Source organism: Caretta caretta, chromosome 23 (genome assembly GCF_965140235.1).
Source record: "Caretta caretta isolate rCarCar2 chromosome 23, rCarCar1.hap1, whole genome shotgun sequence".
NCBI classification, from domain to species: Eukaryota; Metazoa; Chordata; order Testudines; family Cheloniidae; genus Caretta; species Caretta caretta.
Genome location: NC_134228.1, coordinates 7,498,278 through 7,525,909, shown reverse-complemented (window position 1 = coordinate 7,525,909; position 27,632 = coordinate 7,498,278). Strand labels below are relative to the sequence as shown.

The 27,632-nt window shown below is 48.4% G+C and overlaps 1 protein-coding gene and 1 long non-coding RNA gene across 3 annotated transcripts in view; one reads left to right on the top strand and one right to left on the bottom strand.

Annotated features, from left to right (window-relative positions):
• Positions 1 to 222: 222 nt before the first annotated feature.
• LOC125629095 (very-long-chain 3-oxoacyl-CoA reductase) lies at positions 223 to 27,632 on the top strand. 2 transcript variants are annotated; one of them, XM_048834380.2, is made up of 11 exons: positions 223 to 416; positions 3,270 to 3,316; positions 3,447 to 3,522; positions 4,023 to 4,133; positions 5,122 to 5,189; positions 10,246 to 10,290; positions 12,571 to 12,668; positions 13,225 to 13,306; positions 15,019 to 15,084; positions 15,805 to 15,954; positions 26,752 to 27,632. In XM_048834380.2, the coding sequence occupies exons 1-11, from the start codon at positions 245 to 247 to the stop codon at positions 26,869 to 26,871; spliced, it is 1,035 nt and encodes a 344-aa protein (XP_048690337.2). In that variant the 5' UTR covers positions 223 to 244; the 3' UTR covers positions 26,872 to 27,632. The 2 variants fall into 2 exon arrangements, with proteins under 2 accessions (XP_048690337.2, XP_048690338.2); XM_048834381.2 differs by having other exon boundaries at positions 226 to 416; positions 12,634 to 12,668.
• LOC142069840 (uncharacterized) overlaps positions 15,063 to 27,632 on the bottom strand; it is a 53,844-nt gene continuing 41,274 nt past the window's right edge. Inside the window, exons 2-3 of the long non-coding RNA XR_012665807.1 lie at positions 25,220 to 25,339; positions 15,063 to 15,259 (exon numbers count right to left, since the gene is read on the bottom strand). This is a non-coding gene — a long non-coding RNA (uncharacterized LOC142069840). The remainder of the gene's footprint in view (positions 15,260 to 25,219; positions 25,340 to 27,632) is intronic.

The following is a 27,632-nucleotide window of genomic DNA, read 5'->3' as shown; positions in this document are numbered from 1 at the left end:
GTCTCCAGGATCAGTGAGGTCGATTTTTTGGTGCACTTGCCCCGCGCGAAGCAGGGCCCAGGAACAAACTGTAACGCCTGGATAGGAGAGAAACTCCTTATAGCCAGGGGCTGCAGCGGCAGGGCTGGAAGCTGCAGGGAGCGGCCGCGGCCCGCCCCGGGGACGGCTTAGCCAATGGCCCGGGAGCCGAGGCGGCTGGGCGGGGAGCCCGGAGCGCGCTTGCTCCCGTAGCAGCCGCGGGACGATGGACGGCGGCGCTGCGGGGCTGCTGGCCGAGGGGCTGCCCGCGCTGGGCGCCCTGGTCGCGCTCGGGCTGCTGCTGCGGGCCGCCTGGGCGCTGGGCCAAGCGGTGTGGACCCACCTGCTGGCGGCGCGCGGGAGGGGCGCGGAGCTCGCCAGCTTCGGAGCCTGGGCGGGTGAGCTCGGCCCGCGGGGCCTGGGGAGGGTCTGGCCGGCCCGCCCCCCCAGTGACGGCTCGGAGAGGGGGCGGCTGCGCTGGCCGTTCCCCCCCCGCTCGGGGGCTTGGCAGGGAGGCAGGGCTGGGCTGTGCTGATGGCTTCCCCCCCCCCCCCCGGGGGCTGCCTGGGGTAGGGGTGGGACTGAGGGGGCTTGTACACACTGGCCTTTATGGCGACATAATTTGAAGACGCCGCCCCCTGGGCGAGCTACGTTACCCCGACCCCAGCGCCTGTGTGGCCAGAGCTGGGCCGCGGGAGGTGGTTTTAATATGCCGGGGGGAGAGCTCTCTCCATCTTCACCAGCTGGGCTATTAGCTTCTCATGTAGCCTGGCCTTGAGTTTCCCAGCTCTGGAGCTGGAGGAGGTGCTGATTGCTGCTGGCCGGGCAGGGGCAGGTTCCTGCTCGCAGGGCTTCAGGCATGAGGCAAACGGGTGCCCCGTCAGTTCTTGTTGAACCCCAGGACCGATGCCACCAGGCACACGAACCAGCTGGAAGCCCCAGCGGGCTGGGGGGATGGCCAAGGTCAGGGGGCTCCATGACCCAGCCAAACGGCCTGGGGGATGCTGGCCCAGTGGAGAGGCCAGTGTCCGGGGCATGGGGTAGAAAATATCCGGAGGAAACATTTCCCATCTTGCTGAGGTCAGAAACTAGACTCCTGCAGCCTCCAGTTAACCGAGCTCTTTGTCCTTCTGGGGGCTATAAAACGAGGTCCAGGCCCTTTACTAGACCTTAAGGCAACAGACTGGGAGCCAGGGTCTCAGGTTTCCCCCACAGCTGTATTGCCAAACCCTCCTACTGCAGCTGATAACTGGAAAAAAAAGAGCGTTTTTGCTTCCTCAGCAAAATAAGCTGTAGCCGAAAAGCACATTTATGTTGATATAACTGCATCTAACGTAAGGCTTTTGCTGGTATAACAAGGTCACTCTAAATTCTCAGCCCTAGCCGACATTTCTTTGCTGCAAAAGTTTCTAGTGTAGCCCTAGCCTCAGTGTTGCCAAAACTTCTCATGTGGGGTGTTTTTCTCAGAGTCTCAGCTCCTGGAATCCTGTAATCCACAGGAGAATCTCCACTCTCCTCAAATTCAAAAGTAGTTCCTAGCCCTTGTGGTTACAGAGAAAAGCTTGGAAAAATAGCCTAAAGCCTGGAGACCAGAAGTCAAAGTGAGGGAGAACCCAAAATTCATCATGGCTGATAAATCACCAGCTTTTTTTATAAAATGCTTTATTTTGGGGGGGCCTTACTCATGATCTTTGAAGGCCTCGGGCTGGTGATACTGCAGATGTGCTGTAGAACTTGGCCCTGCCTGTAGCCTCCGAAGTATGTTGCTGCTGTTGTCCGCTTTGTGGTACCACCATTTCAAGGACTGGAGCCCCATTGCGCTCGGCACTATACACAGAGCTGATCCCCAAGAGCTTCCAATCAATAGTTCTTCTGTTGCCCAGAGAAACTATGTAGACTAGACCTGGATTTCCTGTGTCATAACAAGCAGGAGAGTGTCTACCTGTGTGGAATCCCTTTCTGATTGTCTCTACACGTCAGGAAGGGGCACAGAGCCTCTGCACCCTGGTCAGGCTCCCTGGGAGGCTCTTTATCTCATTGGCCCAATGAGGCATGTTCGGGTCGTTCATTCACTTCATTCCTGGAAGCCCCTGGGAAGGGAGTGAGACTGGCAGCCAACTTGCCAAGCAACATTCCTTAGGGGCAGGGGGCTAGAACCAGCACCTCAGGCTGCCAGACATGCTGCTCAGCAGGGCACAGGGGCTCCCCGCTGTCTGCTGTACTCTGAATGCTGGGCTCTAGACACAGAACCTGAGGTGTGGAGCCTCATTCTCCATGGCCCCTTGGGTCACCAGTAACACTGTGCAAAGTGGGTGAGTGGGGTGGAGAACGGAGACCAGTAGAACCAGGGAGAGTCCCCACCAGACCACACTAGGCTCCCTGCCAAGGGGGAGAGGGACACCGCCACTGATATCCTCTCTGGGGGGGTTGGGGGAAGGAAGGCTTGTACTGGGGGGACCCACACATGGAGTGCTCTGCTGGGGTGGACAGGGGCTGAGTGTTCCTGCCTCATGGAAGCAACCTAGCCTGCCAGAAGGCAGGAAGCAGTGGGCCAGGAAGGGGGAGGTCCCAGTCTGCCCCCTACCAACATTAGGTGGGTAGGCCTGACACTGTCTGCCCAGGTAGGTATGGGACTGTAGTTCAGGGATTATAGGGCTGTAGGGGGCTCACATGGGGGTGAGCTAGAGCTCCAGATTGCCTAGTTGGGCCCTGTCTGAATGCTCCACTGGGCTGTCGCTCAGTAGAGCTTGGGCCTATTCTCCCCAAACTGGGCTCTGCTCCTCCCTTCTGGCCGGTGGGCTCCAATGGGGGGGCAGGGGCAAATCAGTGGCGGTGACTCTGTGAAGTACCACCGGTTTGTGGCAGCAGAGTGAAAAGTCACTGCAGCTCTATGTCGTTAGGGTTGAAAGACACTTACCATTTAAAACCAGTGGGGTGTTGCCAATGACCTCAGCAAGGGTTGTCCTAGGGATTGGAACTCCCCCAAGTTCTCAGTATTTTGGGGTGATCATGAAGTACCCCAGACGCTGTCTCACCAGAACCTATAGAGAGGGACTCTCCCTCCCTGCTCTGGGATTGAGGGGCCTAGCATTGATCCAGACCCTAGATAGGGTGTCCCCCTCCCTGCCCCATGGAGCTTGCACCAAACCATGCTGGGGAGTGTGTGCAAGGCATGCAAATTCCCCAGGGGAGCGGTTCTCAGCTACTGGCCTAAGGAGGCATTTACAGCCTGTACCTCTCTCCTCTTGCAGTGGTGACTGGAGCTACATCTGGGATTGGAAGAGCCTATGCCCACGAGGTAATAACCAGTGCTACTTTGGATCAGCTTGGCACAAGGGTGAAGCTGACCCAGGAATAGCTGTGAGGCAAACTGAGTAGATTTAGGGCTTCCCAGATTCTCCTGAGTTCCCACCTTAATTGTTTTCCAGCTCGCCAAGAGAGGCCTCAATGTGGTGCTGATCAGCCGCTCTCTGCAGAAACTGAAGCAGGTGGCAGCTGAGATAGGTGAGTAAGACAGGCTGGGCAGGCTCCTGCTTGTGAGTGGGGTCTCTGCGAACACCTGTGTGGATGCCAGGGGAGTTGGGCACCTAGGCAGTTAGAGTGGGACTCTTATTTGGTGTCACCGTGTAGCTGCATTGTTACCAATGCACAGTATTAGAGCTTGGGGTGAGTGAAGGGGTGGAAGGTGGGGTCTGGCTTGTGCCGTTAACCCAGACCCTGCTGCCTTCCCTCCTACCACTCCCAGGGGTTCTATTACCACTAGACCAGGCCTTATGCTCCCGCCCGCAGCTCAATTGGTGCAAGCCCAGGCTCCCTCCCTTTCCCTCTCTCAGGGACCTGTTGCAGCTAGCCTAGATCCACACACCCCCCCCCCATTTCCTCTCTTCCCAGAGGCTCTGTCACCCTGAACTCAGAGCCCACCCGCTCCCCAGCCCTGCCTTCTCCTCTGTTTTCTCCCCAGCCCCTCCCCAGGGTTCTAATCTTGCTCTGACTTTGCTTTCCAGAAGAGCAGCATGGCCAAAGCACCAGAGTTATTGAAGCTGATTTCACCCAGGGGTCAGAGATCTATGACTCAATCCAAACCGCCCTGCAGGGCCTGGAGATTGGCATTCTAGGTAAATTGGCTCTTGGGTTTTGTTCTGTTTGTCTTTGCAGCTGCCCTGGCCTGAAACATACCTTGGCCAGAAGCAGTGGGCCTGTGGCTGGAGCTTTCCCAGGGAGATGGCAGATGTCATGCTCTCCATTCCAGTGTCTGTGCAGTTCCCAGTGGACTGCGCCCAAGTTGGGCTCAGAAATAACCTGGCCAAACACTTGATTTCCATTGAGCTAATGGGTCTGATGTAAACCTAACAGATGAACAAATTTTCCTGTAGTGTCTTCTGGGACTGGAGGCTGCCTTGGACACACGTGCACCTAACAGTGTCTTCTAGCTACACTCCAGGCAGGCACCCCTAACTAGTCTAGAGCCACGTGCTTGCTGCAGTAGGCTGTCTTCTTCATCCACTCCCACTTGCATTTCCTTCAGTCTCCAGCGTCTTCTGTCTCCCCCATCACATGCACTAAAATCCAAATGGACGCCACTGGTGGCTGCTTCTCCTCACGCCCTTTACTCTCTGAGGGGATGTCTATGCTTCGAACTGGAGGTGTAAGTCTCAGCTCGAGGAGCTATGCCCATGCTGGCTCTGAGCTAGTGCGCTGAAGATAGTGTGTAGCTGTGGTAGTGTGAGCGGCGGGAGGGGCAAGCTACCCTAACACCTATGGTTTTGTGTGGTGTATGGTTTTGTAGGGCGGCTAGCTTCTACCACCGTGGCTACACCCTATTTTTAGCATGGTAGCTCAATCAGAGCTAGTGCTGGTATGTCTCCCTCAGCTGGGAATTATACCCCCAGCTTCAAGTGCAGATGTACACTATAGCAAAGATCCCAAACATGCCCCCCCATTTTTGGGAATAGTTGGATCCAGACCTCCCTGCTTGGGCCTGTCTGAACCTGGTTCTTTGGGTCCTAGCGACAGACTTGTATTGTTTCTAAAGTGCCAAGTGTTTCTACTACATGATGCTCATAATTCAGAACAGCTGGGCCTGATGCGTTGTTCTTTTAACAGTGAACAACGTTGGCATGACCTGTGCAGCAGAGCCAGTGAATTTCCTGGATATCCCCAACATTGAGAAGGTTTGTCTTGTTCAAAAATTCTTGCTAGGCTGGTTTCCTGTCTTGCCGATGATCTGGTCTCCCTGGGAACCAGGGAGTAAAGCTGGGTCTGTGCTAAGTGGTACCGATGTTTTTTTAGAGCAATCATAGAATCATAGAATATCAAGGTTGGAAGGGACCTCAGGAGGTCATCTAGTCCAACCCCCTGCTCAAAGCAGGACCAATCCCCAACTAAATCATCCCATCCTTTGTCAAGCTTGACCTTAAAAATATCGAAGGAAGGAGATTCCACCACCTCCCTAGGTAACGCATTCCAGTGTTTCACCACCCTCCTAGTGAAAAAGTTTTTCCTAATATCCAAACTAAATCTCCCCCACTGCAACTTGAGAACATTACTCCTTGTTCTGTCATCTGCTACCACTGAGAACAGTCTAGAGCCATCCTCTTTGGAACCCCCTTTCAGGTAGTTGAAAGCAGCTATCAAATCCCCTCTCATTCTTCTCTTCCACAGACTAAACAGCCTCTCCTCATAAGTCATATGTTCCAGTCCCCTAATCATTTTTGTTGCCCTACGCTGGACTCTTTCCAATTTTTCTACATCCTTGTAGTGTGGGGCCCAAAACTGGACACAGTACTCCAGATGAGGCCTCACCAATGTCGAATAGAGGGGAACGATCACGTCCCTTGATCTGGTGGCAATGCCCCTACATATACATCCCAAAATGCCATTGGCCTTCTTGGTAACAACGGCACACTGTTGACTCATATCCAGCTTGTCATCCACTGTAACCCCTAGGTCCTTTTCTGCAGAACTGCTGCCAAGCCATTCTGTCCCTAGTCTGTAGCGGTGCATGGGATTCTTCCATCCTAAGTGCAGGACTCTGCACTTGTCCTTGTTGAACCTCATCAGATTTCTTTTGGCCCAATCCTCTAATTTGTCTAGGTCCCTCTGTATCCTATCCCTACCCTCCAGCATATCTACCACTCCTACCAGTTTAGTGTCATCTGCAAACTTGCTGAGGGTGCAATCCACACCATCCTCCAGATCATTTATGAAGATATTGAACAAAACCAGCCCCAGGACTGACCCTTGGGGCACTCCACTTGATACCAGCTGCTAACTAGACATGGAGCCATTGATCACTACCCGTTGAGCCCGACAATCTAGCCAACTTTCTATCTACCTTATAGTCCATTCATCCAGCCCATACTTCTTTAACTTGCTGGCAAGAATACTGTGGGAGACCGTGTCAAAAGCTTTGCTAAAGTCAAGGAACAACACGTCCACCGCTTTCCCCTCATCCACAGAGCCAGTTATCTTGTCATAGAAGGCAATTAGATTAGTCAGGCATGACTTGCCCTTGGTGAATCCATGCTGACTGTTCCTGATCACTTTCCTCTCCTCTAAGTGCTTCAGAATTGATTCCTTGAGGACCTGCTCCATGATTTTTCCAGGGACTGAGGTGAGACTGACTGGCCTGTAGTTCCCAGGATCCTCCTTCTTCCCTTTTTTAAAGATGGGCAATACATTAGCCTTTTTCCAGTCGTCCGGGACTTTCCCGGATCGCCATGACTTTTCAAAGAGAATGGCCAATGGCTCTGCAATCACATCCGCCAACTCCTTTAGCACTCTCGGATGCAGTGCATCCAGCCCCATGGACTTGTGCTCGTCTAGCTTTTCTAAATAGTCCCAAACCACTTCTTTCTCCACAGAGGGCTGGTCACCTCCTCCCCGTGCTGTGCTGCCCAGTGCAGTAGTCTGGGAGCTGACCTTATTCGTGAAGACAGAGGCAAAAAAACATTGAGTACATTAGCTTTTTCCACATCCTCTGTCACTCGGTTGCCGCCCTCATTCAGTAAGGGGCCCACACTTTCCTTGACTTTCTTCTTGTTGCTAACATACCTGAAGAAACCGTTCTTGTTACTTATAACATCTCTTGCTAGCTGCACCTCCAGGTGTGATTTGGCCTTCCTGATTTCACTCCTGCATGCCCGAGCAATATTTTTATACTCTTCCCTGGTCATTTGTCCAATCTTCCACTTCTTGTAAGCTTTTTTTTTTGTGTTTAAGATCAGCAAGGATTTCACTGTGAAGCCAAGCTGGTCGCCTGCCATATTTACTATTCTTTCTGCACATCGGGATGGTTTGTCTCTGTAACCTCAATAAGGATTCTTTAAAATACAGCCAGCTCTCCTGGACTCCTTTCCCCCTCATGTTATTCTCCCAGGGGATCCTGCCCATCAGTTCTCTGAGGGAGTCAAAGTCTGCTTTTCTGAAGTCCAGGGTCCGTATTCTGCTGCTCTCCTTTCTTCCTTGTGTCAGGATCCTGAACTTGACCATCTCATGGTCACTGCCTCCCAGGTACCCATCCACTTTAGCTTCCCCTACTAATTCTTCCCAGTTTGTGAGCAGCAGGTCAAGAAGAGCTCTGCCCCTACTTGGTTCCTCCAGCACTTGCACCATGAAGTTGTCCCCTACACTTTCCAAAAACTTCCTGGATTGTCAGTGCACCGCTGTATTGCTCTCCCAGCAGATATCAGGTTGATTGAAGTCTCCCACGAGAATCAGGGCCTGCGATCTAGTAACTTCCGTGAGTTGCTGGAAGAAAGCCTCGTCCACCTCATCCCCCTGGTCCAGTGGTCTATAGCAGACTCCCACCACGACATCACCCTTGTTGTTCTCACTTCTGAACTTAATCCAGAGACACTCAGGTTTTTCTGCAGTTTCATATCTAGCGAGGATGTAGAAGTGTGTTGTTCACAAATGTGCTAAAAGTTTAGTACAGCCAAGGGAATGTCGACTTTGAAAACATGTTAAGCGAGTTGAGTTAAAAGACTGGCCTACGGAATTGGGGGAGCTGTCACCCACTCCCTGACACCTTCCTCTTCCCACTTGCCTGGCTCAGGTGGATCTCAGTGCAGGGGAAAGAGAGTGCCCAGGGAATCGGCAGAGTTATTGTGACTGGGCTTTTCTTATGTGAAGAATTAGGTGACAGGTAAACATAGGGCATGTCTCCCTGGGGCATGCTGCTCAGCCTCTATTTCACATCATCTTTGGAGCCCAGTGTAACAAAGTCTCAAAGGCAATACTGAATTTCACCACAGAGTCCCCTTGTGGCTTTCATGTTATTTGACAATAAAATCTCTTTATCCCTTCACCTCTGTATCAAGGTGAGTCCCTTTGGACCCTTACCGTGGCTCACACTGTCCGTGCTGGTCCCACTCCACACCCTTAGCGACTGTCCTTTTGCCACTCTGTACAGAGAGACCCACCTCAGATCTACCCTGGTTCTTGGCCTCACACAGGAAGTACATAGAGCACTGCTTATATAGTCCCCACGGGCAATCACCTATCTGTCTCTCCAGAGCTTAAACTCTCAGAGATTATTTCCCAGAGTTTCCCACGCATCTCCCCCCCCCCCCCACTTTGGGGCTCTGGGCTTCAGCGACAGGATGGGGGTCTCAGGACTTGGGGGGCTGCAGGGGCTCTGGGCTTCGGGGGAGGGGGGACACCAGGGCTTCTGCAGGTTTAAAAAATATTTACCAGAGCTTCCCTCCAGACGGCTCCAGCTGAATTTAAGCCCTATGTCTCTCTTAGGGTTTTGTACTGCTGTCCATCACCATAGTATCTGAGTGTCTTCCACTTAAAAGCAATAGCAAAGTCCCTAGTGGATTTCATGGAGTCTCTGGCGCTTCTGCAGAACTGCCAATCTGAAGAGACCAATGGTCATGAGGATAGGGCATGCAAATCATGAGAATTTAAAGACCTCATCAAACCATAGTTTTTTAGTGTGCACTTTGACTTCATAACTTCCTCTGCTATTCTGCCCGTGTGTGTGTGAGAATTTCAGTTGACTTGACTGCACACAGAAGTGCATCCCTCTCCTTGGCTCCTCAGATGGAGCTGCACTCATGCTCTCCCCACCTCTGAGACAGGCGAACTGCCAGCCCTTTCTTATTAGATCTTGACTCCCCCCCACCCTTGGCTCACTGACCTGGGGGTTGTCTCCTTCCCTGGACCCGGCAGCACCACCTCCCCAACTACCCTCTCCACTGCCTCGTTGCCCCCTGAGGGCTTCTCCTCTCCCAAGTAGAAGTGTCCTGGAGTTGGCTCCCAAGTAGAGAAGTCTCAAGGCAGTGGGAGGCAGGGCCCTGTACTACCCGCCCCGGATCCTCTCTGTGCTCTCAGACCATATCTTATCAAGTAGCAGGGCAGGTCTGTGTGCTCCCCACTAAGGCTGTCACCCACAGCTCTGCCCAGCCCTGAAAACTCTATGGGACTGGAGACAGGTTTCATTGTTAGTCTCTAAGGTGCCACAAGTACTCCTCATGTGTTTTTTATGGGACTGGAGGAGCTTCTTGCATCTTCACGACAGCTTCTCCTGCAGACACAAAATCCTGTGACTTTCAATTGGTTTGTGAGAATAGGCAACACTGGCCTTCCCCTGGATGCTTGGCGGGGAATCCTCTCCCTACTGCACCACTGCCATTTGATTCCCTCCATCTCCCATCACTGTCCTCTGTACCCCCTTCAGCCTTTCGCCTGCCTCCACATCCTCTTGCGCCCCAACCAACTAAATCTGCCTCCTGCTCCCGTCAGTGCCCTGCTCTTCCTCATTCTCCCCATCCCTCAACAGTGCCCTGTCTAGCTCCCTGGGCCATAGAGTGGCAGCAATTTTGTCTGTGGGCCTGGCTTCAATCTCCTTGAGAACAGTGGGAGACGGCTTTTGAAAATGCCCCTAGGTGCTTATCTGCGTCTTCAGGTGCCAAAATACCTAACTACCTAAGTAATTGTCGGATCTGATCACCCTTCCCCTTTTCCCGCCTAAGCTGTGTTAAACCTGCTGCTGTCTCTTTCTCTCTTTAGAGGGTGAGCTCTGTGGGACAGGGGCTGTCTCGATGTGTCGGTATAGTGGCTGGGGCTCTGAGTGCTACCCACCACAATAACCACGAGCATGTATATTGACCGAGATGTGTGCGCTAACCCATCCATGAGGGGTGGCATTCTCAGTGCTGTCCGTGACAATGGGGAAGGAGAGGTCATTATGTCTTTTCCTTTCACTCCCTCTCTCTTTAGACTCTGTCGGATATTGTGAATTGCAACATGCTCTCAGTGGCAAAGGTAAGTGAAATAGAGCTGGCATCCCTAGGCAGCTTCGGTGGCTTTCTCCTGTTTCTTTTACATGGGGCATGACATGAGGAACCGATAAACTCCTGGGAAACCGCAGGGGGTTACCCATACAAAATTCTCTGTTACTCACACACTCTAGGGGCACCCACCTTTTCCCAGTTCCTAGGGCTCAGGCATAACCCTGTGGGTTTGCAGGAACTTTTACCAGTGATAGAGCCTTACACAGTAATATCCTTATCCTCTATTTATTAACAATCACCAAAAACAGACTGCACACGCTACACATACAGTGCTCACCACTCCCAGTAAGACACATGAACTTTTCTTGATGGTCAGTCAGGATCAGGTCTGTCATAAATATAAAGGGAAGGGTAAACACCTTTAAAATCCCTCCTGGCCAGAAGAAAAATCCTTTCACCTGTAAAGGGTTAAGAAGCTAGGATAACCTCGCTGGCACCTGACCAAAATGACCAATGAGGAGACAAGATACTTTCAAAAGCTGGCAGGAGGGAGAAAAACAAAGGATCTGTGTCTGTCTGGGTGATGCTTTTGCTGGGGACAAAACAGGAATGGAGTCTTAGAACTTAGTAAGTAATCTAGCTAGATATGCGTTAGATTATGATTTCTTTACATGGCTGAGAAAATAAGCTGTGCTGAATAGAATGGATATTCCTGTCTGTGTGTCTTTTTGTAACTTAAGGTTTTGCCTAGAGGGATTCTCTATGTTTTGAATCTAATTACCCTGTAAGGTATTTACCATCCTGATCTTACAGAGGTGCTTCTTTTTATTGTTACTTCTATTTAAATTCTTCTTTTCAATAACTGAATGCTTTTTTTCATTGTTCTTAAGATCCAAGAGTTTGGGTCTGTGGTCACCTATGCAAATTGGTGAGGATTTTTATCAAACCTTCCCCAGGAAGTGGGATGCAAGGGTTGGGAGGATTTTGGGGGGAAAGACGTTTCCAAACAATGCTTTCCTAATAAAATAACCCAGATAAATGTTTGGTGGTGGCCGTGGAAGTCCAAGGGCAAAGGGTAAAATAATATTGTACCTTGGGGAAGTTTTAACCTAAGCTGGTAAAAGTAAGCTTAGGAGGTTTTCATGCAGGTCCCCCCCATCTGTACCCTAGAGTTCAGAGTGGGGAACGAACCTTGACAAGGTCCGTCTGGGGGACTCTAGTTTCTGCATAGTGTCATTGGTATAGTGTTGAGGTCTGGGAGCTCTGATCTTTGGGGCTGTGTCCTGGAGTTGGTTCCTCAAGAACTTCCTTTTGGACCCCAGTTCATATAGTGAAATTTGAGTCCTTTTTAGCTATACCTTAACCAATCATTATACTAAAATTTTACTAACCAATCCTAACATAGTGTAACAAAATTCTCTAACCAGTCCTACCCCACCACCTTAATTCATTTACACCTAGCAAAATTAATTATGCAATAGACAGAAACAATCAAAGAACCAGACAGAGACCATACAGACAAACAATAGGGAAGTGGGGACCATAGTGACAAAACAACAAAGAAATGAGGATTTCCCAACCACAACTATTGATAAGTGATTGCTTGCCAGACAGGATGCTGTCAAACTAAGTTTTCTTTAACCATTTTAAACTGTTTCTTTATCTGGTGATAGTGGGGGCCATTAGGATGGGGTCTCCTTATTAACAGCCTGATATTACATTACATTGTTTTAATAATTTAGATGGAACGTGAGGATGCAACTTCCTGCTTCTCAGCTAATGGCTGCTGTTCGGCTGCCCTTTTAATCTGGCTGCAGACAAAGGCCTTAGGCTTTAGGCCTTACAATGTGGCTGCAGACAAAGGCCTTATCCTTACAAGGGGAGAGAGAGCAGTTCCAGTGTTGGGTAGAGAAGGGCTGGAGGGTGAAAGGAAAGAGGAGTGTGAGAATGGGCAGTGGGAGTGCTAATGGGAGAGGGACGGGGACATAGGGACAGCACCTATTGCTGAGGGAAAGAGGGTGCCGAGGGGATGATTTGGGAGCATGAGGCTGGACATGTCAGGGGCGTGTGGCTGGTGAGGGGAGGGCAGGGGTGAGGACTGTCTCTGCCTCTGTGGTCTCTGGCTGATGAGGGGAGGACAGGCCCTGCCACTGCGGGGCGTAGCTGGCAGCGGCAGGGCAGGCGGGATGAGGGTTGTCACATGTGGCTGGTGAAGGGAGGACAATCTGGGGGATGGGAGGCAGATTCTGCCATTGCAGGGCATGGCTGCTAAGGGAGGGCAGGAGCTGATGATGGCCTCTGTCATGGACAGGGCATTGCTGGCAGGCTGTGCGGCACGTCCTGTCTCATGTCTCACCGACGTCTCTTGTTGCAGATGACCAGGATTGTCCTGCCCCAGATGCTCAGCAGGTACAAGCAGCAGGAAAGCACATGGCTCCCCCGCTGTCGAGCCACAGTGAACTGGGCCTACTTGACAGTGGCTGCAGTGTGGTGCCCCCTTTGTGCCTCGGGGTGGCATCTGCCTTTAGCTGCACCTGTCCCGCACTGATCAGGAGCCTTCCTGGGCCATGAGCTCTCCCTCTTCCTCTCCCTCTCCCCTGCTCCAAGTGATGGGTTCTCCCTTCTCCTCCCTGTCCCCTCAGCCTGGATGGTGGGCAGGGCCTGGGCAACCTCTCCCCTGCTCCTGAGCTCTAGACGATCATTCCAGCCCTAGTCAGCCCATCCACATTCTCCTCTCCCTCAGTTCAAAAGGAACTCTCTTCTCCCCGCCAAACAGGTAGGCGGAGTCTGGCTGCAAACTCCAGCATAGAATCCTGTGCCCCCACTTTGTAATGGGGTGATGGGTTCTCCCCTCCCGCCCCCCCCAGGGGCATGGGCTGGGCCTGGGCAATGAGCACACCTCTCTCCTTTTTCCTGGGTGCTCTCTGGGGCCATCCTCACACGGAGCTATCTCTCTTCATGGCAGGAAGAAGGGGGTCGTCATTAACTTGTCCTCTGAAGCGGGTCGTCACCCCCATCCAGTGGCCACAGTGTACAGTGCTACGAAGGTAAGGAAAGTTACATCCTGTGCCCCCTGTTCCTAGCACTCTTTCCTCTCCCATAGAATCATAGAAGATTAGGTTGGAAAAGACCTCAGGAGGTCATCTAGTCCAACCCCCTGCTCGAAGCAGCACGAGCACGGACTAAATCATCCTTAAAAACTTCTCAGGATGCACATTCCACCGCCTCCCTAGGTCACCCATTCCAGTGCTTCACCCCCCTCCCAGTGAAATAGTTTATCCTAATATCCATCCTAGACCTCCCCCACTGCAACTTGAGAACATTGCTCCTTGTTCTGTCATCTGCCACCACAGAGAACAGCCGAGCTCCATCAGCTCAACGGGTAGTGATCAATGGCTCAATGTCTAGTTGGCAGCCGGTATCAAGCGGAGTGTCCCAGGGGTCGGTCCTGGGGCCGGTTTTGTTCAACATCTTCATCAATGATCTGGATGATGGGATTAATAGCACCCTCAACAAGTTCGCAGATGACACTAGGCTGGGGGGAGAGGTAGATATGCTGGAGGGTAGGGATAGGATACAGAGGGACCTAGACAAATTGGAGGATTGGGCCAAAAGAAATCTGATGAGGTTCAACAAGGACAAGTGCAGAGCCCTGCACTTAGGATGGAAGAATCCCATGCACTGCTACAGGCTGGGGTCCGACTGGCTAAGCGGCAGTTCTGCAGAAAAGGACCTGGGATTACAGTGGATGAGAAGCTGGATATGAGTCAGCAGTGTGCCCTCGTTGCCAAGAAGGTCAACGGCATATTGGGATGTATTAGTAGGAGAATTGCTAGCCCTAGTACTGACTGACACTGCCAGGGACCAAGAGTTATGTAGTCCTCCTGTGTACGTCCTCCTGGCACCATCGCTTTTCTTACACCAGAACTCTGATGTCAGAGAATCTCCTCCGCCATCCTCGCCAGTACCGTGCTCCCCATCTTGGCACCAGCAACTATCAGTGTCAACCTGATTGTTTGGCTGCTAGAGCTGTCAAGTGATTAAAAAAATTAATCGTGATTAATCGCACTGTCAAACAGTAATAGAATACCATTTATTTAAATAGGTATGGATGTTTTCTACATTTTCAAATATACTGATTTCAATTACAACACAGAAAACAAAGGGTACAGTGCTCACTTTATAGTTATTTTTGATTACCAGTGTTTGCACTGTAAAAAAACAAAAGAAATGGTATTTTTTCAGTTCACCTAATACAAGTACTGTAGTGCAATCACTTTATCATGAAAGTTGAACTTACAAATGTAGAATTATGCACCAAAAAAACAGCACTCAAAAATGAAAATGTAAAATTTTATGGCCTGCAAGTCCACTGAGTCCTACTTCTTGTTCAGCCAATCGCTTAGACAAACAAATGTGTTCTTCTTCCTTGCACCTGAAAATCCTGTCTAGGTATAGGGGGTGGGGTTGGAAAACACCCTCCCTTGGTCTCCATAAGCTACAAAGCAGCTCTTCTGTTACAGCTGTGTGCTTGCCCTACTAAGGGCACCCAGCGCTGTCTCACACCAGCTCCCCATGAGAGCCAGAGCAACGGGCCTTGTCCCAGCCACCCGTCCTTTCAGGATCTGCTCTTGAAGTTTCTTATCTCCCTTGTGAGCGTTCATTGTGACATGTCCCCCTCCCCCCGCCACGCTACCCTTTCCCCTCTCCTGCTCCATTGCAGTCCTGTGGCTTGATTTCCATTTTCTCTCCATTGCAGAGATTTGTAGATTTCTTCTCGAGAGGCTTGGAGGCCGAGTACCACTCCCAGGGTATCCTAGTGCAGGTACAGAGCAATGAGACCTTCTCCCCTGCGGATGCAAGGGCAAGGAGCACTCTGGAGTTTGGGGCCAGCAGTTGCGGGAGGTGTCTGGGGTTGCAGCTCTCTGTGCTTGCCATGATCCACTGCTCCATCTGAAGGCAGCACTTTCCACTGCCAGCTGCTGGCATTCAACAGCTCCCTGTAAGGGGAGGGGAAGGGATTCTCCATTACTCTCTGTGGGGGGAAGGAAGGAGGAGGGGAAAGAGGATTCTCTGTATGGGAGTTGCTGGGTGCAGGGCACTTATGAAAATCTGGCCATGCTGTGAGGGAGACAGACAAAAGCTTATAGCCTGTTCTCTGCCCCTCTTCAGGTCAGAGGGGATTTGCTGTGTTGTGTCAGAAGCCCACTCTCTATTCCTGATCCCTTTCTCTCTCCTTGGACCATGAGTTGGCATGCTCACCCATTGGGGAAAATAGCCATCTTGCATGGCTCTAAAGTTACCCCTCCAACCGGGAGCGACCAAGCTGAGCTGTGACTAGCATCGTCCCTTCCTCTGTGGCTGCAACAGTCAGACTGAGGTGGGAAACTCTCATGACTTCATAGTGAAGGTGATTGGGCCTTCACTGCCAGCCTTGTGAGGGATCAACTCTGGTGTCCGACTAGTAGGCAGACTGAGCCTAGAGATTGTGCCAGAATGCAAGAGAACAGGCAATAACTCTCTCCACTCTGTCTCCCCCCTCTAGAGTGTCCTGCCTCTCTTTGTTTCCACAAACATGACCAACAACATCATATCCAACCGCTATATAAAGACAGCAGAAGACTTCGCTCGTGAGGCCTTGAACACTGTGGGCATCAGTAGCAGGACATCTGGCTGCCTTTCCCACTCTGTGCAGGTCAGTCTGGCAGATGGGGGCATTGGAGAATGAGGGAGAGTGTCTGGTCTGGCTGCCTCTCCCACTCTGTGCAAGTCAGTTTAGCAGGTGGGACATGAAGGCGGGGGGGCAGCAGCTCAGGGAGTGAAGCTTCTGACAGCAGCCACTAAATGTTAAAAATGAATGAATAAGCCAAATAAAATTCAGCTATAAAAGCTAGAAGGGAATAGTGAGAACGAGGATTCCTCTTCCAGGCTCTGTGCTGAGGAACTAAGGCCCACCTCTCCCAGGAACCAGATCAATGTTCCCTCTAATATTTTACATCCATGTGCGGAATGAATTTTGTTATGTGCAGTACCAATATTGAGGTAATGTGTGGATGTGCGTCACCAGGACAAACAAAAAAGCAAGATATAATATATATTTTTAAACAGTTCATAGGTATGGAAGAAAGAATATTAAAACAAGGGATAATTAACAAGCTGCTTAAGATGTTTATTTAATATGAAATCAAGTAAAAAGAATATTAACACTGCCCTTGGAGTACATGTATGTAACCACTCAAGCTAGTAAACACACCAAAATGTGGCCTACTGAAAACAGCTATATAACTAAAACAAAGTCTTGGCCATTAAGTGAAAGCATAAAAAATATGGACCAGAGGCCCAGTTTAATAACCTCCTCCTACCATAGACCACTAAATCTTCAGGGAAAGTTGCCCTCGACAAAACAAAGCATCTCCCAAAACAGTAGCATGCTATGGACTTTTGCAGTTCACAAAACTATCCCTCTTGCATGCATATTATCTGCACACTGAGCTCAGCTTGAAGATGCTAAACAAATCTATGAATCAAGTAGAAATAGTCATGTTCTCATTGCAAATATTAATACAATATTTTCTGATACTGGAAAGGAGAGTAAAAGGCATTCCCTCAGGCTTCTACAATTTCTATGAAAAAAGAAAAGGAGTACTCTTTGCGAATACAGACTAACACGGCTGCTACTCTGAAACCTACAATTTCTATGGGATGTCAACTCTTAATTTAATACTTCACACACAGAACAGTAAAAATAAGTAATAAAGCAACACAGAGAGCAAACAAAACCACAAACAAACAAGTGACAGCACTGAAAATATGAAGGGAAGTAAAACATCAAGTGGTTGGTTATGGGGATTTTAAATGTGTTGTCAAAGTCAGATTCAGGACTCACATAGTTTGTCAGACCACTCTATTAGCAAAGCGCTTTGCTAATGCACCCAGATGTGAGCCCCTCTCTGAGGTTCAAGGTAACTTATTTATACAGCTAAGCCAAAGCCAATTTAACATAAGAGGCAAAAGAAAGAGAAACTGACAAATATCTTATTTGCATACTAATGTTTACCAATCTCCTAGCTCAGTAGGAGCTCTAAGTTAATTAGTTTGAGGACCCCTTGTCTCACACTCCTTAATGTTTCTCTTCCTGACAACTATATTTCAACCAACCCTTCAAGTAGCATTTCTTTAATGAATTATAATTTCAATATAATTCATTCTACTTTCACAATCCCTCCTTTTGGTCAAGCTACGCAATGACCAACAATGACTCGGTTCCACATATCAATCATTCTTTATCTCTTTGTTCATCAGTGATATTTAAAATCATCAAATTAGCACTCTGGTTTGGGGCAGCTATCTGTGTAGCATGCCTGACACAATTTTGGATACAACAGGAAAGTAACTGAAAACATATAAAAATTATTAGGATTCCAAACTGGAGAGTTAGGGCTCCCTAAAACAACCAGTTTCCTATGCAAGAGAAATTGAAAAGGTTACTTAGCCACTTCCATAAAGAACTTGGCTCTTCGTGGGAAAGATATGCGATTTGTTCTAAGTGGCTAGCACGATCTATTACCTCATTGGTGTTGTCTGGTATATACACACAGCAGTCTTTTCCAATGAGAGCACAAGTCCCTCCTTTTGCCGCCAGCACTATGTCCAATGCCTGATGGTTTTGGAGGGCCATCTGTAGGATTGCCCCTGTTTCTTTGGCCAGGGTTCTTAAACTTTCTCCGGTTTCATTTGCCATTATTTCAACTACTGCTTGTAACCTTAGGAGCCTTTTTGTATGGTGTATTACTTCCCCTAATGGTATGAAGGAACTGCCAATGGCCTCTTCCCAGGTTAAGGGTCTTATGTTATTTACGTGCCGTTGGGCATCTGTTAAGTCCCTTCTTTTTCGCCTGAAATTGCGGAGGCGTTCTCGAGGGAAGGTTCCTAGCGCTCGGAATTGTGGGAAGAGTCGGGTGGGATAACAGATTCCTGACCAATTAGCTGGTAGTGCGGTATAAGCTCTGGTCCCACACACCCAGTGATGGCCTATTAAGGCCAGAAAGGGTCAGTTGCACCCATTTGTCATATAGGTGTTTGCAAAGGAGGAGTAGTATCCCCCAAAGGGTACAGGGTAATTCTCCTTACGAGGAGTGGTGTTATTTGCATGACATTGAAAGATTGTATTGTTTTCACTAAGGTTACTGTAGGGGGAACATGAGATTGATTTCTCTGTTTGATCCCAGGTTGAGAAAAAATTCATATCTCCATACCCAGCCCGCCACTTTTTAGTTTTGTTTGAATAATCCCATACACCATTGGCCACAATATGCTGAAGGCAACGGCTTTTCCCCTGATTCAGCCCTGTCCCATTACACACTCAACACCAATGACCTTTTCCCTCCACCACACTTATCCATTTAGTTGCATTTATTCCCACCGCTTCCCAAGTGTCATTGCTGATCCATATTTTGTTAAACGGACGAGGCCCTCCAGTGAGGTCTGGGGACTTGAGTGGGATAGCCAGGACAGGAACACCAGTTTGAGAGTGGGCTGGGATGTGGCTGCAGACCCAGCAATTAGAAATATTAAGGGTCTGAGCTATCCACACCTGCTGCTGGATAAAAGAATTGTCATCGTGGTCTCCCCAGACTGTAAGATACCAGCAGCCGAGGAACAGGCAGAGGCGCATGTTGGAGGCAAGGCTCTTCTGGTTCTGACAACCTCAACTGAGGGAACCGCAGTCACGGTTTTATGCTCACCAGGCAGTAGGTGCTAGGCTCACTACTGCTTTTTTTTGTGTTTTTGTTTTGTTTTGTTTTGTTCGTCGTCTGCTTCTGGTAATGCTTACGAGAGCGTAGATTGTAAGGTGTTGCAGACTGTTCCTCTACGTCGTCTTTTGGAGTCAAAATTGACTCTGCGTTGTCCTGAGGTGACGATTGGTTCTCTGGGGATGGTGCCTTCTTGCACCGTGAAGCATGTATCCACGCTGCGATGCCAGATAGTTTAACAGCCGTCCGTGTAGTAAGCAGTACCTGATGAGGACCCTTCCAACGGGGCTCCAAGGCGTGCTTTCGATGATGGCGCCATACGTAGACCCAATCACCTGGCTCGAGGTTGTGGCAAGCGTCGGAGGTGGGTTCCGTGGGCCAGGCGGCTCGAACCTGTGAATGGAAGTGACTTACAGCTTGCATTAGTCCCTTGCAATACTGAAGGAGCGCACTGTGAGTCAAGTTCAAATCTGGAACGGGAGTAATGGTCGTCATAGCTCACATAGGGCGTCCCATAACAATTTCAAAGGGACTTAATTTATGCCTTTGGGATGGAGTGGATCTCATGTCCATAAGGGCTACTGGCCAGCTTAATCCTGTAGAGTCACAAATTTTAGCAAGCTTATTGTTAAGTGCACCATTTCGTCTTTCAACTGCACCTGCTCTCTGTGGGTGGTAGGGACAGTGCAACAGGTGTTTGATGTGCAATATACAGTCCAGGTGTTGAACAAGTTGTCCAGTAAAATGTGTACCCCGATCACTGGACAGAGTAGCAGGAATTCCCTTGGCAGGCATAATATGATTTAACAAACATTTGGCAACAGACAGTGAGTCAGTCTTGCGACAAGGAAAGGCTTCAATCCAACCGGAGAATAAACATACCATAACCCATATAAATTCATATTGTTGACACTTAGGCATTTGTGCAAGAACGGTGCTTGAGGCAGGCCCCGAAACCCCTGGGCCACTTTTACAGGTTTACCTGTAAATATTATGACTTTGGCAAATGGTACACGTTGCACAGTGGCGGGCTGTAAAAGAGCTAAAATGGGGGGGCCCACCATCCTGTTTTTGTTACAGCAGAGACTATCCCCTCCTTTCCGACATGCGAAACACCGTGTAGCTGGGCGGCCAGAGATGGGTAGAGTGAAAAGGGGGCTACAAAGGCGCCAGTAGGCGAGTGCCAAAAGGAATCGGGATGTAGAGAGCAACCTTGGGCAACCCAGGATTCTTTCTCGGTTTCTGGGGCAGAGTCTTGGAGCAGGGTGAGGTCAGTGAGGGACCAGGAGGGTAAGAGGAGAGCAGAGAACAAGGGAATCAGACATTTCGACTAGGCGCCCTGCAGCAGCACGCAGGCAGGGGGCTAAGCCTTGGGCAACAGGGTCTAAAGTGGCAGAGAAATAAGCCACTGGGCAGTTCTTTTCTCCATGTATCTGAGTGAGAACTCCAAGTGCACACCCAGATTGTTTGTTGCAGAAAAGGGTAAAAGGCTTAGAATAGTCAGGCAGCCCTAAGGCAGGGGCAGAAGCCAAACCCTGTTTGAGGGAAACAAAGGCAGAATTGGCCTCAGGGGGCCACGGCATGGGGTCAGGCACAGAGAATCGAGTGAGTTCCTGGAGAGGTTTTGCAAGGGAGGCATATTGGGGAATCCATTGTCTGCAAAATCCAGCCATGCCTAAAAACTTCTGGACCTGGCGTGGGGAGCGGGGTCGGGGAAAGCTAAGGATAGCTTGGACGCGGGTGGGAGAAAGTGCATGGGAACCCCGGGAGAGGAGAAAGCCGAGGTATGTGACAGAAGCTTGACAGAGTTGTAGTTTAGAGCGAGAAGTTTTGTGACCCTTATTTGCTAGGGCAGTAAGGAGCACTAAAGAGTCAGTTTCAGAGGCAGACAATGAAGGGGAACAGAGGAGTAGATCATCTACATATTGGACTAGTGTGGACTTGGACAGGAAAACAAGGTCAGCAAGGTCTTGGGCTAATGCTTGGGAAAAATATGATGGGCTTTCAATATACCCCTGGGGCAGTGTGGTCCATGTGTACTGTTGCCCCTTGTAAGAAAAGGCAAACAGGAACTGGGAGTCAGGGTGAACCAGGACAGAAAAGAAAGCAGAGCACAAATCAACAACAGTAAAATGAGTTGCATCTGGTGGGATAGAAGCCAGAATCTTTGAGAGAGGCAAGTTTTGATTCTGTCCACCTATGATTTGCCTCTTCCCACCACTGCATGAAACAATCAACCTCTCCTTTTGCCAATTTAGTTTTAGGTTGGCTGAGTTTGTCTTTTAAGATGTCTACTCGGTCTTTGTCCCAAGATCCTAAGAGTGGCCACTGAATTTTGGGATTCTCCTGAGTTAGCCTTTTGCATTCCCATACACATCTTCCCCCCCCCCCCCCAAGGTCAGCCTTTTGAAGCCATCCCCCACCCACGTCATGAGGTTTTCTGTTCATTAAAATACAACAAGACAAACACCACAGACAAACAACACAAAACATAGATCCATGGTATTCTGAAAAAAGAAAAGGAGTACTTGTGGCACCTTAGAGACTAACCAATTTATTTGAGCATGAGCTTTCATGAGCTACAGATGAAGTGAGTTGTAGCTCATGAAAGCTTATGCTCAAATAAATTGGTTAGTCTCTAAGGTGCCACAAGTACTCCTTTTCTTTTTGCAAATACAGACTAACACGGCTGTTACTCTGAAACATGGTATTCTGAGTTATTCTTCCACTGGTGCCAGCTTGCTTGTAGAGTCTAAAAACAAAAGAAACAATTTCCACCCCCCTGGTGGGGACAGATTATTGCTTAATAATAATACCACTTTCTTTTACAAATTTCCTTGCTAATTGCAGGAAAAACAGAGGAATTGCCCCCACATTTTCCTGCGGGCCGGGTTTCAATGGCTTTTATCTTTTAAGGGTTATGGGGAAATTATCCCACTGTTTAGTCATTAAATCCCTGAGTTTTCCTTCTTATACAGCAGACCAAGTTTATAATGTTTTTCCTGCTGTGTTAAGCTTTAAGTTTTATTTACAGGTAATAACTGAGAAGCATCATTACCATACGACCTTAAAGGGTTTTTCCAAAAATCATACACACTATACGTTGTTACAGGGATACGTATTATCATTAAATTTATTAAAATTATCTTTTTATCCCATGCCTTTTATTTAGACAATTTGTTTGCTGACCAGGTGTGTCCTTTATCTGCAGCTCCTTTGTGCTGCTAGTTCTTTCCTTCCTTTATCATTTAGGTCATTTGCATTTTCACAGACGCTTCCTGCTTTTGGATTTAAAGCCATCAGCAGCTCAGAGACTCTGTCTTAAAAGGGACACAATCAACTTTCACCAGAGTTTTGATTACTTTTAACTTCTGCTTCCAAAACACACAGCAATCTGAAAAAGAAAACCCAACCTATTGTGGCTCCCTTTGGAGCCCTAACAGCATTTTAATTAAGTAGCATGGTATGTTTGCATTTCTTTTGCCCCTTCTACAATATACCCTGCACATGTTCTGGGGCAAATCACATTCCTTCCATAGTTTAACTTCTATAACATTATCCAGATCCATTTTTTACATAAGGTGTCACTATTTCTTTTTTTTGCTTACAGAGTTTTCATGTACCTTTATCAAAGTGACAGTCTGATTACTCAGAGCCATTTTAAGACTCGGTGTTTCTAACATTGCTTCTTTTTGTTTTGTGCACTTCACCCCTGCTGTTGCTTCAGAAGGGCACTGTCTTTTTTTATTTTTTTTCTACAACTCTCATCTGCTATTTTGCTACAAAAACAAACAAACAAAAAGAATCCAGAATTTTTTTTTCTATTCTCCTGATTTTGACTGCCCTGCTGCAGCCACAACTTAAAAACATTTTAAATTTTGTAAAGCATTGAGTTACCTTTTAAGGGTTAAATGCCAAATCCCAAAGCCAAACAACACTAATTACCTGTGTCTAGCAAAAAGGTCTGTCAGTTTTGCAACTTTGAATTAAAGAGTCAAATGGATTTTTAATGGCATTATTTAAAACAAAAACAAAACCAACTGGTCCTTAGAACTTCACATATTTACACACACAGAGACAGATACATACACATTTTCTTTCCCTTAACATCCCTTCCACACTGCTCTGTTTTTTTTTTTTTACATCTTACATTCCCTTTATACATTTGAGGCAGTTAAGTTCCAATAGAACACCCTTACATCCTTTAGTGATTTTGATTACATTACCCAATAGTCAAACAATTTTGATCAGATTCTCTCTCTGCCTGCTGCCTGCAGCAGTCCCTTATAGATCATTTCTGTGGGAAAAGGGCCCATTTTCCCTCAGAGTAGCTGTAAAGGCTTCTGGGGACAGAAGCGTAGTGCTGGTAGTAGTCACTCTACCTGACCCTCTTAAAGCCTAGACCATTTTTCCAGAAATTTACAGGAGTCCGGACTCTTCCTAAAATACATAAACTGAGCCGGCGTTCCTTTAGGGAACTGTCCCGACTTAGACGTCTGGTTACCCATACAGGAGAACTTTACACACCAATCACACAAGAAGGAAAGTCGGGTTCGTCAAAGCGATGCCCGGTGCAACACACAAAAGGACCCCACAGGCTACTGCCTCAATCGCCCTTGCTTTCACACCAAGGGTTTTACCCAAGGCGCGGTGCGGCTGCGATTGTGCAGATTTCACTCACTCAGACCGTGGGGACAGGAACCCTTTGGTCAGCCGATCCCCAGATGGAGACGGTGCCCAGACTCAAACACACCACAGGGAGGACGGATAGACACAGAGACAAGACAGTCCTCAGTCCGGACAAAACACAGAAATAATTACCTGACCAGATTCCTGATGTCAGATTCCGGGATCCCTACCAGAACAGAGTGGGAACCAACAGATTCGATGGCGTAGACTTCACTGTGGTCATGCACCCTTCCGTTCTGGCGGAGGACCGCTTGGGCCAAATGCCCAGGTGCCGGCTTGCCATGGCCGTCCTAAGAACAGTCAGGAGTCACACGGCCCCAGTGAAGACGGTTGCCATCTCGGTGGAACCTCCAAATTGTCAAAGTCAGATTCAGAACTCACATAGTTTGTCAGACCACTCTGTTTATTAGCAAAGCGCTTTGCTAATGCACCCAGATGTGAGCCCCTCTCTGAGGTTCAAGGTAACTTATTTATACAGCTAAGCCAAAGCCAATTTAACATAAGAGACAAAAGAAAGAGAAACTGACAAATATACATACATATATTATTTGCATACTAACGTTTACCAATCTCCTAGCTCAGTAGGAGCTCTAAGTTAATTAGTTTGAGGACCCCTTGTCTCACACTCCTTAATGTTTCTCTTCCTGACAACTATATTTCAACCAACCCTTCAAGTAGCATTTCTTTAATGAATTATAATTTCAATATAATTCATTCTACTTTCACAGTGTTTAGGAGGAGCCACACTGTGCAAGTGCAACAGAGCCCTGTAGAAACAGGCAAAGTTCTCCTGGTTTCACACTGTGTGTGTCATCGACTCAAAACCTTAGAGTAAACTCATTACATTTTTACAAGCTCCTTAAGTAAACAAAGCACATTAACACAGGGCTTCGGAGGTTGCAGGCAGATCCCTGCTTCAAAGAGCCAGCAAGTAAGATCTTCATCCTACAAAGCACCTAACATCAAACCCCTAGTGCTTGCTACTTATGAGTCAATGGGAGTACTCTGAAGAGCCAGAACTATATCGGATAGCAGAGATCTGGCCTTAATGGTTTCCAGTACCTTTCCCCAAATAAATTTTAAAACTTAATGGAAATCAGTTCTCTGGAATCCAAATGATTTCCATTGTTTTAGAATTTGTTTGGGGAGAGGCATCTTTCCGGGCCACTGCAGCCCCAGAGCTGGAGCTGGGACATGACAGGTTAGAAAATACAAGAGTGATACTGCAAATCAAACTTTAAAGCTATAATACATCTTCCCAGACAAAGCTAAATCCAAACATTTTAAGCAGCTGGTGGAGGTAGCATTCATTTTAGGAACTACATTAATTAACCTCCATACCAGTTAAGCAATTCTGAAAAGCCATCCAAACCAAAAGCTAGGCATAAATAATACATTGCGTCTCTCCCTGGCTGTCACACGCAGCCCAGCTGGGGCTGGGATGCCCTAAATTTAGTCCTGACCCCACCCACCCCCTATTTCCCCCCACCTACCCCGTATTTTCCCCCATCACCTCACCTTCCATGTCCTCTCCAGGGTCCAGTCCACCTAATTAGTGGAGCCATGTGGATAAGTTCCAGAGAGATGCAGCCTTAACCGTTTTGCCACCCAGGGCAGAAAACGTTGGTCCATACACTCCTGAGGAGGAAAAGAAAATGTAGAGTGACACAGCGGTCTGGCACTGCTGGAAGCTGGTGCCCAGGGTAACCGTCCTGCTTGTCCACCCCTAGAACTGGTCTGGGGCCCAGCTCCCTGAACCTTGTAAAAAAACCAGGAGAACTTGTGGCACCTTAGAGACTAACACATTTATTAGAGCATAAGCTTTCGTGGGCTACAGCCCACTTCATCGAATGCATTGAATGGAACATATAGTAAGAATATATATATATATACACACACACACATACATACAGAGAAGGTGGAATTTGCCATACAAACAGTTTGTATGGCAAATTCCACCTTCCCTGTATGTGTGTATATATATATCTGCTTATTATATGTTCCATTCAATGCATCCAATGAAGTGGGCTGTAGCCCACGAAAGCTTATGCTCTAATAAATGTGTTAGTCTCTAAGGTGCCACAAGTACTCCTGGGTTTTTTTTGTGGATACAGACTAACACGGCTGCTACTTTGAACCCTGTAATGTTGCCAATCCCAGGAGTTCAGAAATCATGAGTCAGGACCGAAAAATCCACAACACCAACTTAAAATTAACAGAATAACTGATACTTAGAAAAAAAAACTTTTGTTTACTTCTGACTTCTAGTTTCTGAGCCTTTAGGTCACACTTTAAACCATGTTTTCTGGCTTCTATCCACAGCCTGAAACTCGTTTGTTTTGTTTTGTTTTGTTTGAGATGAAATATTGCAAGATTAATGATAAATCACAAGAGTTGTCAATGCTGGCCTGGGCCTGCACTGAGGAGCTGGGCCCTGCACCCCTGTGGAAGATGAGGGGGCCCTGTGGTGAGGACCCCGTCCCCCACCCTCTGGGGTTCATGTCTCTGAGCTGAAGAGCTAGGCCCCTTGCTGCTTGTGAGGATCATTTGCTGCAGTCATGTTACCGTCCCTGTTGTTTTCAGCACAGCTGCTGGGAAACCTGAGTCTCTCAGATGTCACGTTTGGGGAACAGGAAGAAAATGTCCGGGCCCCAGTTAGAGACACATGGTTTTTGCTGTGATCAGTACCGCTGCCTGAGCACCCTAGGGAGTTGGGCTGTGTTCTGATTCTCACACAGCTCATTTGTCCAAGGCTGCTTGCAGGATACTGAGTGACAATACACAGCCCGCTAGACAGCACACCAGCAGCTGTGACGAACGTCACCACCAGCTTACATCTCCTCTTCAGCCTCTCCGTTTCTCCCCTCCAGTTGTCCACAACAGCGCTTGACGAGACACTTCAGTGCAAGAGGGGTAACTCTGTCCATGCCCCGTTTGACCAAGACCATGCTTGGGGTTTAGACTCTAGATTCACCTTTTGCTGATTAATCATATGTCTCTTCACAGGTGGTAGCAATTTAAATGGCTTGTCCCTTCTTTGCTCATTTCAGAGCTTCATTCATGAGCTGCTGTGTCCTGAGTGGTTTCGTCTCTCCCCCCTTGGGCTTCAATGCGCTCTGGCCCTGTGGAGGAAATTGAAGACCCGGATGCCCTCACTGAAACAAGAGTAGGCAAGAACTCACAGGCCCAAATGATGCAGCACTAACCACTGGAAGAAATTACCAAGGGAAGTGGTGGAGTCTCCATCTCTTGAAGTCTTTGAGTCTACTCTGGATGTTTTTCTGGGAGATGTTTTAGGCTCAATACAGGGGTAAAAGAGTGAAATTCTATGGCCTGTGATATGGCAGAGTCAGGCTACATGATCTAATGTTTCCTCCTGGCCTTAAAATCTGTGAATCTATCAATCTAAAGCATGACTTTGTTGGGGACACTGGGGCATGGCCACTAGGTAACTCGAGGGGATGGAAGACCACGAGTGTCGATGAAGCCCCCTCTCACTAGGTCCAAGTGTCCTCGCCCCCCCCCACCCCCCCGCCTGGAGGCACTCGCAGCAGCTCTGCGTACTAGGCCCAAGTGTCCTTGGCCCCCCAGCCTGGAGGCACTCCCAGCAGTTATGCTGAGGATCTGCAACAATATGTTGCAGACTCAGACTGCCTGAAACTAAACAAGGCCAAACAGGGCAGATATGGAAGAACAATGCTGAATAAAGTAGCTTTATGTATAGTTTAACAAATGATACAAAAAACAAGGGAACTAGCTGGTAACGGGATCGGCTGGCTATATGATACTTAGGGCAGCTTGCTATTGGATAAGTGTGCTGAAGAAAGGATGTATAAAAGCCTGTGTAACTTCCTGCTCGGTGTGCAGGATTTGAGATTCTATTCTCCCTGTACCTTGTTTGCAGCTGAAAATAAACTTTTCTGCTTCTCCA

Excerpts from the sequence above, each read along its gene's own strand:
- LOC125629095 (XM_048834380.2), top strand. The coding sequence starts at position 245 with ATGGACGGCGGCGCTGCGGGGCTGCTGGCCGAGGGGCTGCCCGCGCTG. Across the intron at positions 4,134-5,121 it reads CCTGGAGATTGGCATTCTAG|TGAACAACGTTGGCATGACC; the intron begins GTAAATTGGCTC and ends TTCTTTTAACAG. Across the intron at positions 5,190-10,245 it reads ATATCCCCAACATTGAGAAG|ACTCTGTCGGATATTGTGAA; the intron begins GTTTGTCTTGTT and ends CTCTCTCTTTAG.